Source organism: Mesoplodon mirus (genome assembly GCF_964341445.2).
Source record: "Mesoplodon mirus genome assembly, chromosome: X".
Lineage (NCBI taxonomy): Eukaryota > Metazoa > Chordata > Mammalia > Artiodactyla > Ziphiidae > Mesoplodon > Mesoplodon mirus.
The window spans coordinates 16471938-16484078 of record NC_138981.1 but is presented as its reverse complement, the minus strand read 5'-3'; the positions used below and the strand labels follow the sequence as shown (position 1 = coordinate 16484078).

General features: G+C 48.4%; 1 protein-coding gene across 3 annotated transcripts in view; it reads right to left on the bottom strand.

The window, feature by feature from the left end:
• Positions 1 to 12141, bottom strand: part of NHS (NHS actin remodeling regulator) — a 348600-nt gene that overhangs the window by 101911 nt on the left and 234548 nt on the right. The window contains exon 1 of one of the 3 annotated variants that reach the window (XM_082608894.1): positions 7818 to 8169. The exons of the other annotated variants lie outside the window; for them this stretch is intronic. Within the exon in view, the coding sequence (XP_082465020.1) occupies positions 7818 to 7851 (34 nt within the window). The 5' untranslated portion in view covers positions 7852 to 8169. Of the gene's footprint in view, positions 1 to 7817; positions 8170 to 12141 lie in introns of those variants that run through there. 3 annotated transcript variants of the gene reach the window in all.

Below are 12141 nucleotides of genomic sequence, written 5' to 3'. Positions count from 1 at the left end.
TAATCCCTGCAAACACCTTCACTGGGACGCTGAAGTTAGGACATCAGAGGACAGACTATCCCCTTTCTCACCACTGAGAAACAACATCTGAACTGCCGACACTTGCAGGCAGCGGAGTGGGAAATCCTGCATTGAAACTCCTGGGCCTGCCACCACCTCTAGCACTTGTTAATCCATCACCGTTTATGACTCCAGAAGACGTTTACAACCCTCTCCTAGGAAATGAATATTTGGACAATATGGCACTGATAAACAATGCTGGGTAATAAGTATATCAGTTACAGGCAGTCAAGTTAACTAGCTTAGGAACTGAAAGAGAAAGTCGAAGGCCTTAGCTACTCCACTCTTGTTTTCTGAAGACACGGGACACTACTGGTTCTGTCCCTTGTCTGACACCTCAGCTCACGGTCTCATATTTTGGTCGGGGCCATCTCTGCTGATCGGTTTTTGCTCCTTCAAATAAAAACTAAGTTTCCTTCACTTTGGATGACCGAAGCAGAGACTGTAGCGTAAGCCATAGCACATCTTTTAACTCTTAACCTGTCTGGTAACCTAAAAATATCACTCCCACATTTAGTTCGGAGTCATTATTTTCAAATCCTTACAGGCAGTATAACCTGGTGGTAAAAAGCCTGGGCTTTGGAACCAGACAGACTTGCGTCCAAGTCCTGGCTCTGTATCGTCTGAGCTGTAATCTTGGGCAAGTTATGTAAATACCCTAAGCCTCATTTTCCTCATCTAGGGAACGAGCATGATTGTGTCTGCCTCAGAGGGTTGTGATGAGGAGCGACTGTGACGGGGCAATTTGCATAGCCCTGCTGAGCACACAACAAGGGGTCATTAAATGACCTTTAATATTAACATCCTGGGTATCCCCAACCTCTGGGCCCCAAATCTCCTCAGCCCCCAATGTCAATGGACAGACCCCTCTCAAAAACATTATATTAATCATTTATGATGCAAAGTACTTAGCCTTCTATTGTAACTGCTAAACTTTAGAAGAAATAAGTTCCATTGCTTCTTTCCAGGAATACCTTTCCTTTGTGACCCAAATGAAACCGCAGGAGGATAAACAGATTAGAAGGAAAAAAATATCGAGTGAATATTTTTTGAAGTTGCTGAAATGAGTTGTTGAAAACAAAGACCCAAGAGAAATGCTAGCATAAGCCATTGGTTTTATATTTATACCTCCACGCAAATATGCACCCACTACTGAAATTATAAACCAGTGTATAAGGTGTTATATTGAGAAATGGAGTAGCGTTAAAAACATCTGTTGATACTTGGTTGAATCTGCTTTCATTTTGCCAGAGGTGAACTAATACTGACCAAAGTCTGCCAAGGTATTAAAGATGAGAGTCAAGTCTCAGAAAAAGGGGTAAAATTAGAGGGAAAAGGACCTCTAATAGCCTCCCTTCCCTAGGAAGGACCCTGCAAGTTTTACTCACAACACCATCTCCTGATGATGATGATGACGACAGAAAACAGTTATTCAGTCCTTATCATGTGCCAAGCACTGTGCTCTGTGCTTTATTTTCATGACATCGTTCAGTCTTCACAACAAGCCTATGAGGTTTTGCCAAAGGAACCTCAGCTTAGAGAGCTATAACCCTGGAATGCTTCTCCTGGCCAACAAATTCCTACCAATCCATCAAAGTAAATCTCACCTCCTTCAGGGAGCCTCCTTCCCTTTCCCTCTTCACCTCCTCCATCCCTCATTCACTTTCCCTTCAATCATTCTGAAGCTTGGTTTGTTTGTTTGTTTGTTTTTTAATAGACATGCTTGGACTTGTAGTCATACACCAGTTTGCTTTGACTGCTCTTTCACTGAGTGCTGGTTGGGTCTTTGGATGTAGCTACAATACCTTAAAGGTAGGGTGAGTCCTCAGTTTTGCGCCCAATATAGGGCAGGATGTAGGGAGATTCTGTACCTACAGAGTCTGATCCAGGCCTAGGTATCTATTAAACTGCAATGAGTTGGATTTTCGCCTTTTACCAAGTTTCAAATTTCATAGTTATTTTCTGCTTGATACTCTGGACCAAGGGTACAGAAATGTCACCGTTGTACAGAGAGTTCCAGCCACAAGAATGCTGTGGAACAGGAAAGGAAGTCATTTTTTATCATTGAACTCAAAAGCTTCTCTTCTTATATGAATCAAGGGTGTATCTTATCTGCCAGTGATTTCTTTTGAGTCCATCAGTGGCTGGGCCGGCCACCCTCCTCTAAAAGGAGACAAAGAGAAGCGGATGTGATTTGGCGGCAAAGCACATTTTTCCCAGCAGAAAATGGAGTGACTTTTAGCTTATCTGCTGTCACCGTGTTAATGTGATCATTGTTCTTCAAAATAAAATCTCCTCTTCTTGCCCATGATGTCTTTAGTGTAAAAAAAAAAAAGCAGCAGCAGAAGCAAGTAAATGCCATGAGGAGACAGGCAGAAGGGAAAAATAAAAAGGCTAATCAAGAAAAGCTACAAGTCAACTTCTTTTCAAGGAAAAGCATTCAATACACAATTAATCTTAATTCTCCCAGCTGGCCATTTTGCTTGCTTTCCAGGGTAGCTGTGGAAAGTACCAGAAACCCGTGGCCCCCATCATCGCCTCTGGCTTTCAGAGCAGGAGCTACAGGCCTGTGTTAGTTGGGATGAGTAATTTATTAACCATTTAAGCCAAGGGCCCTGTGGCTGTTGATGTGTGCCCCTGGCCTGTTCCCGAGCACGTCCTTATTTCAAAATTAATCATCCGGCTCTGTCTTGCTGGTGAAGGTTTCCAGGGATAAAAACTTAGATGGAAGAGGGATCCTAGTTGTTAAAGGCCAAATGCCATCCATGGCAACTATAACACAAAGACGAGGTGGTGAGAGAAGAGTGATTTGCTCTATCTTTACGAATAAATCAAAACCTCTTCCTCGCTCTGTTGTAGAGTGGGGGCCAGAAGTGAGCAAAGATAACATTGCTGGGAGGCCTCAGTTCGTCAAAGCCAAGGAAACATTCGCATGTTTCCCCTTATTGGTGTTTGACATTTGGCCTCTGGATGCTGAAGAACCAGTCCCGTGTTTCAGATGTGAGAGGATATGGCTGAGATGAATTCCCTTCCACATCTCCTTTCTGCCATTTTGGGAGCCAGTGGTTGTCACCACACTCAAGGTCAGTGAGTTATAGCCACATGCAAGGCCAGCATCCCTCAGGAGAGTAGACTTTCTCAGTATCCCTGCTGACCCAAAAAGGGGCACCCAGGAGGGAGAGAGCCAGGCTACCCGACAGAGTATTCAGAAGAACAGGTCAGCTTCAGAGAAGACCCAAAGATTCTGCCTTAATCACAGACAAGCAACTTCCGCATAAGTTTGCATACAGATGGGTTGTGCAGCGTAGAGTGTGGACAGCAGATTACACTTGCCTCTGGCTTTCTGCAGCCTTAGCCCTCCCTAATCTTACCATCTCCTCTACCTTCCCACCACCACCACCCCGCCCCCAGCCGCCTTAGAGAAGGCAAGAATCAATCCCAAGCAAATAGGCTTTGATTTTCTGCAAAATACTGACTGTATAAAAGATGTTTCACTTGGTTTTAGAAACTAGGTACTTCTTTTTTAGTTTTGAAGATCATCAGAGTGAGCTCATTCTATCGTGTTCTCAAAAACAAAACACACACACAAACAAGGAAACAAAAAACCCCACAAACAGGGCTTCCCTGGTGGCGCAGTGGTTGAGAGTCCGCCTGCCGATGCAGGAGACGGGTTCGTGCCCCGGTCCGGGAGGATCCCACATGCCGCGCAGCGGCTGGGCCCGTGAGCCATGGCCGCTGAGCCTGCGCGTCCGGAGCCTGTGCTCCGCAACGGGAGAGGCCACAACAGTGAGAGGCCCGCGTACCGCAAAAAAAAAACAAAAACCAAAAAACCCACAAACAAAAATCCACCCAAAACTTGATCCACCTTCACCTGTTTACCCTAACGGAGTCAGTTCAAAGGCCCTCTGCTCCGTCGGCTACACCTGGCCTGCCATGCCACACCCGACGAGGGAGAGTTGGTCCCTTCTTCCTGTGGCTGGGCCCTGAGGTACTGTGACCAGCCTTTTTGGTGCTCATGGGTCAGTATCCTCCTGACTTCGAAGTCCTCAAGGGCAGAACAGTGGCTTAGTCATCATGTCTGAGGCCCACGGCCAAGCCTGGTGCCCTGCACAGAGATGCTCCTCCATAAAGTTTAGCTCCCCCGATGCACGCCTCCTTCAAGGCCCTGGCCATGCCAAGCAGTCAAGGCCCTTACAGAGTGGGAAGTGACTTAGTTGGGCAGCCGGGAAAGAAGCCAGGTCTGGGACAGGGTGGCTCAAATATTCTACTGAGGAACATTCCACAAGAGACAGAGACTAAGAAATTTTGGAGGAATTTCTCAATGGTGAATTTGTGTGTTATGCCGAGTTTTTTCCTGGCTTGCCTCAGCATGCTCAATCCGCTGTAACACTTGGCTGCATGCCCTTCCCTAGGCACACTGTTGGTGTTTTCATGTCCCATCTGCTAGTGCCTCTGGAGGACATTAGGATAAGTGGGTTGATCCAGAAAAGATGCCCACTGTCCTGGCCCACTGCCTAAGACATGCAAATGGAGAGCAGCTTCCCAGCCATGAAGCTTTTGCCTGTGCCAAAGGCATATTATTTTAAATATGATGATTATCCATAGCTACTATGGATGGAGCAGTTACTAGGTGAGCTATGCTAAGTCCCTTGCCTGCATTCTTTCATTTCATCCTCATTTAAAGAATATACAAGGCAGGTGTTTACCATCTCTATTTTAGAAATAAGGAAGTTGCAATCCTGTAATTTGGCCAAAGTCACACAACTGATAAATGGCAGAGTTAGGATTCAAATCCAGATCTGGCAGATACTAAAGCATCCCCACACCATGCTGCCTCTCATAAAACCTAACTATCTAGAGGATGAAACCCTTAACAACGAGCCCACATAGTAAAACCAATGGAAATTACCAAAGCTGTACTCTGAGGTAAATTTATAGCTATCAATTCTCATATTTATTTCTTAAATTAAGGATTCAACTTAAGAAATAGAAAAACAAGTTTAAAATCTCAAGTGGATATAAAACCAGATAAATGAATTAAAAATGGAAAACACCAATAAAATGGACAAAACAGACTTTGTCATAAGATGGTGGCAGGGTACACCTCACTCCCTCTGAATGTGGAGTTCCCAGGAACGAACCAACGGACCTGAGCTGACATTCATACTAATGTGAAAGCTTCGCTTCTGGTAAATATGAATGCCCAGAGATCGGGGCATAAATAATGGCAATAGCTGTTGGGCCCTCTGGCCCCTGACTTGGGGTTGGTGTAGGGGTCTGGACCCTAAGAGCTTTCCTGATCAGCTTAAGTGGTTCTCATACCTGCCCAAGCCACCATGACACCCAACAGGAGCCTGAAGCTTGAGTCCCACTCTCCTCTCCTCCTGAAGACCGCACTATCCCATTGAAGTCTACCCAGATATAGCTTATCAGCTACAGGATCTACCATGGTCAGCACATGGCTGTGCCTGCCTCTGGGTTGGGGAGATTCAGCAGGGGCTGAGGAGGAAAGAAAGCAGAGAATTTTATTTTTCCCTGAATTATTCCTGTGCTTATAAGGCAATCGTATGAAACAATTGTTCCATGGCTTTAAATCTAGTAAATAAAACTCCCTTTGAGATTCCGGTTTGAAAGATGGTGAAGATCACAGTAACTCTACTGTTTATGTAATAAACACACACCCAAAACTATTACGTTTTTATAATGAAACCTGGTGTAATAAAATTTGTGTTGGAGCAAAAAGCAGTCATTTTCCCCTCAGCTTTTATTGTGCTGAATGCAATATCTGCCAAGTCCTACTTGGAGGCATCTTTGATTAAGGGCCTGGTCTCCCCACTTGTGAGCTGTCCACAGCTGGCGGGGGTGCCATGACCTTGCCGAAACTAATGCCAGAAGGTGGCCAAGTTCACAAAATGCCAGCAGCTCTGAGAAGCTTGAACCCTCTGCCGTGTGGCCCTGCAACCTTCTCCATCCCTCCGTGGCCTGCCAGCAACCCCCATGCCTTGGATCTTCAGGTCTCCAAGGAAAACTGGGTCAAGCTGTCCTAAAGGTCTTTTCCCCATCTTTCTCCTTGAGCACAGACTGGAAACTTCTGGCAGGCACCGGGAGGGGCCTTATTCCTTTGACACCCCCTCCCATTACTTAGTCCTTCCAGCCTGATGAACACTACCTGGCTGTTCACTCTCTCCTGAATCCACTGATCCTCATGAGAATGTGTGAATTTAGGTCCTGAATTGTCTCACTCGGTTCCCTGAGGGAAAGGGGGGGTGAGAGTGGGAGCGAACTTCTTACTTCTTATCTAAGGCAGTGGTTCTCAACCCTGGCTGCACACTGGACTCCATCTGGGGAGCTTTTAAAGAAACGCACTGATGCCTGGGTCCATCCCCAGAGATTCTGACTGAATTGGCCTGAGGTGTGGCCTGCACATCAAATAATGGTTATTTATCATAAGCACATATGATATTTGAGGTGCGGATTGAACAATTTCTCCCCCCCCACCAAATTCGGAAACCGCGATGCCCTGAAGCAGCTGACACAGGTTCAGTGGTGCCCACCAGAAGCTGCCTGGTCCACAGGCCTGTTTCCTCCCCCTCACCACACCTGGAAAAGCAACTCAGAGGGAGTGTTGTCGGATGGCAGGGCGGAACAACACTGGCACTGAGCAGGGCTGCAGACGACCATGTTGGTAGTGGTTAGGCCAACGGGTGGTCCTTAGAGCGTGGCCACGCACCGCCTCAGTCTCCGCAGAGACAGTGGAGGCAAATGTGCACTCAGCTGGCTTAGCCGGGCCAAGGAGAGAGCCAGCTTCAGCCATCACGCCGCCCCTGCCCTGCTGAGTGCTCACCGTGACGGGGATGGTGGTGGCATCTCTAGAAGAAATATAAGAAAGGCACTGTCCCTGCCATGCAGGAGCCTGAGTTAAAATGGAAGGACTAACCACGGTGCAGGACGAATACCGCAAAGAGTTCAACCCTTTTCAAACAGGTTCAATTGTGTGGCTGACCTTATGCAATGAAGAACTATCAGGAAGCGGGGTTTAGGACCAAAGAAGTCAAGATGGCCCCGAATAGGTTAAGGCCATTGAAGGTGGAGTAGAAACTAGACATTGGGGGACTTGGGTCTGGGGACTCCCAGTTCAGGGCTGTTTGGGGGCCACAGGGAGAGAAAGAAGTCTGTGTGTGTGATCTCAGGATGAGGGCAGGATACTGAGGAGTCCCAACAAGACAGCGGGGGCGGGGTGATGGAGGAGAAGCGCGGGGCCAGCAGGCTAGGCCCAGCGCCAGCCGGTGCAGGATGCGGGGCCGAGCCTATAGCCTCCCCCAGCCGCCCAGGCCAGAGCCTGAGAATCCTGCCCTGACCGCACCTTGGGATACCCTCTGGGCCCTCTTGGAAGACAGGCCACCATCAGAGCAGAAGAGGAGGAGGAAGAAAGGCTTGTCCTCTCTGTCTTAAGTGGTCCAGCACCTCAGAAGGAACACAAAGCTGCCAAGTTGGCCAGCCAGAAAGAACAGCCCAAAGTCCCCAGAGCTTAGGAGCCGCTGAGCACAAACGTGAAGGTCATCCCTGAGGGTCAGGCATGGCCTCCCTTGCTCACGTCTGTTCCTGTGAAAGGGCTCGCTTTCTCCTCGTTCCCCCCAGATTAGGACGCTGCTGCAGCGCGAGCCCCTCTCCCATCAGGCCGGCCTCCTCCCCCCCGCCCCCCACGCCAGCTCCCCTACCCCTTTGTCTTGCCAGGAAATGCTGCAAACCCCAAATACCTGCATTCTTGGGCATGCAGCAGGCGAGAGGCATGCTTGGTTTCCCGCTCCGCTTCCTAAGGACGGGCCTTTTCTTTCATCCAAAGCCCTCTTGGAGTCCCAGGGAGCTGAAAGCTGATCTGCTTAAGTCGGCAGGCAGAGCAGGGGGGTGGGAGGGCGAGAGAGGGCAACCTTCAGCAAGGAGGGTGGCACATTTTCACACAACATCTGCGCTGCCTCCGGGACTCCCCCCTGGAGGGGGAGATGGTCTCACCCAAGTGCTGGGCCAGCTGCTACTCCCTCCGGGGTTCACTTGAATGGCAAATCAGGACTCCAGGGCAGCCTCGACACACCCTGTCTCCAGAGGAGGGGCTTAGCTGCACTCTCCTTCCTCAGCCCTGGAGGAGTTCCCAAAGCAGTGGTACTTTTTTACAGCCTCCCTGCTCCAAGTGCAACACAGGCCAGGGAGTCAGCAGCACTGGCCTCCCTTGGGAGCTTGCTAGAAATGCAGACTCTCAGGCCCTGCCAGTTGGAGAAGCTCTGCCACGTGCCACGTGGCTATGGCAACCGTTAGCATGCCGCCAGAGACAGGAAGCTGGCCAAACACTAACACTCAGGGAGCCACAGCAGCCCAGACCCGATGCCAACTGTCCAGCCGCGAGAAGGGATACACCCCATCCCATCACCCCACAGCTGCCCCACGTTGCTTCCCTCCCCCCACCCTCCTCACCAGGCTGGGGCTGGTTCCCTTGGCTGTGAAAAAATGCTAGGTTGGTGCGAGGCTGAGCCGTTCAACAGGTCTGCAAATATTTGTGCACACGCTGAAAGGATGAGGGGCGGGACGCAACCGAAGTTTGCTCTTTGCAGGTTGCAAATCAATATCGGATCCCCTCCCAGCCCCAGCGCACACACCACCTGTATCAACATCAGACTCCTGCGAGGGCAATAACAACAGTAATAGTACATGGCAAGGATCTGCGAGCCCTTTTCACAGACATCAGCCACCCTGGAGCCTGTTCAGATGGTCCTCTTGGCAAGAAAGGGAGAAGTCAGAGACTTCGAGCGCTTTGCTCTCCCAGCCTTTACGTCACCCCAGCACACGCTTCACCTCCCACCTGAACCCAGCAACTGAATCCACGCACAGAAGCTGGAGGGAGGAGAGAAGGAAAGGAGAGCAACGAAGGGAAGGTCCGAGAAGAGCGTTTGTTTCGCAGTCCAGAGAGAACGCCGAAACAACTAACAGAACGGGCGACTTCGTGTCTGAAGAGGAACTGCTGGGTGCGAGGCTTGGGGTGCGTTAGGACGGCCCAAATCAACAGAAAGTCTGCCTGGAACCCGGAGCCAGACCGATTCCTCAGCCCTCCGAGCACCTGTGAGCAGCCTCAGTGGCTGGCCTGGCCCTCGTCTCCTCGAATCCTGAGGGCTGGAGAGAAGGTAGAGGGAAAGGCAGCCAGGGAGGAAGAGGGAGCAGAGAGAAAGCAAAGGGCGCGGCCCTGGGCTTTCCTGGGATTCGTGCGGGCCCTTAAAAGCGCTCACGGTGGGCTTCTGAGTCGAAAACCAAGCTAACAAAATATTTAAAAACCTTTGGATTCCCAGTCTTGCCTCAAACAACAATCACTCATAAAAAGACTCATGGATGGAAGGAAATGAGGCCGTTGTTTTATTTTCTATGGGAACTCGTAAGAGTTTTTAAAAGGTTAGTCTCCTTCTCAGCCCTGTTTTTTCCCTTCCAGTGACCCCAAGCTGAAAAGGAAAAATATTTGCACTTGGTGTTTAAAAACCACAGTGAATTAGCTTTTGTTGTTCATGGCAAAGCCACTATTTAGCGGCCCAGAATCAAACCAGATGTCAGGGAAGAAAGAAGGCCCCGTATCCTGTGAACTTGCTTTTCACCTTTGCAGAAGGGCCGAGGGGAAGGCTGGGCTGAGAAGACAAAATGGAGGAAGTTCAGTGGTCGGCAAACCTGCCACGTGGTCCTGATGGAATTGCTGCTTAGCCCTCTGTGGGCATCTGCCTGTGGGACTAGAATGCAACAGCTCTGGGACCCCGGATGCACAGTGCCTCTGGACTTCCGGAAGTTTCGTCTGTGGACAGTAGGCCAACAGCACTATTCCCACAGGTGGCAGAGACCAAGGTGAGCAATGGAGAAGTATGGAGGAGAGAATTAGGAGACAGAAAAAACACAAGAAGAGGTCAGCAGGACTTGCTCGGACACTCAGTCTATCAGAGAAGGTGAAAAAAAAAAAAAAAAACCCGAAAAGGAAAAGAATATATGCTCTTTCTGCAGCCTTCCAGGAGAGTATGAGCACAAGATGAGTGTTCGGTTTTTTCAGTCTTGTTTCTCTTTAGCACATCACCCACCACAACTCACAGCTCAAATCAGGCAAAAAAAAAAAAAAGTTCCTATGGGGCCTAGTCTGTTTCTCAGTTTCCTAAATCTAGCAGCATAAGAAAACAGGAAGTTCTCTCCACACCAGGACCCTTTTTAACCACTCAGCAAACATTTACTAAGCCCCACCTCTTTGGTCAGTAAGATATTTGGGTGACACCAGAGGCCTTGGCTACTATTCCTGCCCATGAGAAGTTTACAGCCTATTGGGCAAGACAAACATGTTCAGGACAACCACCATAATAATGGCGATAGGTACCATTTTTCAAAATATAATCATGTGCCACTGACTGCGCTTTCCATATAGTATCTTATTTAACCCTTACAGTAACCCTGTGCAGTGAGTTTTATTATTCCCATTTTACAGATGAGGAAACTGAGGCTCAGAAAGCTTAAAGAACTTGATCAAGATCACACACCTCTTAAGCTAGCAGGAGTCTTTGTTTTTTTCACTGATGAAGCCCAAGCGCCTAGAACAGTGCCTAGCACATAGTAGGTGTTCAATAAATATTTACTGAATGAAGAAAGCAGCTTGGGGTGCAAGGGAGGGCTTTCTGGGGCCTTGGAGATGAGCTGTGAAGCACGGCTGGGATGTCTGCAAAGAAGAGGGTAAAAGGCACACTGGGAAGAAAACAGGAAATGAATAAATGAACCTCTAAGGAAACACAACTGTTTTACAAAATAGCAAAAAGAGCAGGAGGGAGTAGCAAAAGAGCAGGAGGGAACAGTAGTTAAGAGAGGGACCCTTGGAATTCCCCGTGGCGCAGTGGTTAAGAATCTGCCTGCCAGTGCAGGGGACATGGGTTTGATCGCTGGTCCGGGAAGATCCCACATGCCGCAGAGCAACTAAGCCCGCGCGCCACAACTACTGAGCCCACGCGCCACAACTACTGAAGCCGGCGCACCTGGAGCCTGTGCTCTGCAACAATGATAAGCACGTGCACCGCTACAAAGAGTAGCCCCCTGCTCACAGCAACTAGAGAAAGCCCCCGCACAGCAACGAAGACCCAACGCAGCCAAAAAAAAAAAAAAGAGAGGGACCCTTGAGTCAGAGAGATTGGGGCCCTGCCGTGACTCTGCTGCCTATGAGTTATGTGAACATGGCCAAGTCACACAGTCTCTCAGTGCCTCATTTTCCATATCTGCAAAACGGTGATAAGGATATTACCTACTATGGCAGAAACTGTTCATTTCCTACTAAATCTTCCATATTTGCCTTCCCTTTCAAATTCATAAGACCTCAATTTTTTTAACATCTTTATTGGAGTATAATTGCTTTACAATGGTGTGTTAGTTTCTGCTTTATAACAAAGTGAATCAGCTATACATATACATCTATCCGCATATCTCCTCTCTCTTGCATCTCCCTATCCCACCCCTCTAGGTGGTCACAAAGCACCGAGCTGATCTCCCTGTGCTATGTGGCTGCTGACCTCAATGTTTTAAACTGGGTCCATTGCCAGACAACCAAAAGGCTCCATGTCCAGGCTTCCCTTGTAACTAGGGGCTGCTATGTGGCCAATGAGATCAAAGCAATTGTGCTGTGGGATTTCTAAAAAGTCTCTTTAGAACACAAGAGCCATGCTCCTTCTTTCATTCTCCTGTTTGGGCCAATGATGTGATGGCTGGAGCTCCAGTAGCCACCTTGGACCGAGAAGATAAGGGCCACAAAGATGTGGAACCAAGAGCTGGAAGGAGCCTTGGTCTCCATACCAGCCTTGAACTTCTTTTACATAAGAGAGGAATAAAGTTCCATCTTTTTGAAGCCTTTGTTAATCCCCAATGGATATATTTATTTATCTCAAAGAGTTGCTGGGAGGATTAAAAAGATAATACAGACCAAGTAATTAGTACTGTGCCTTATACATAGTAAACACTCAAACAAATCTTAGCGATAGCAAGTTTTGCTGCTATTCTTATCACTATTATCATCATTATTGTTGCAAAATCCAGAAT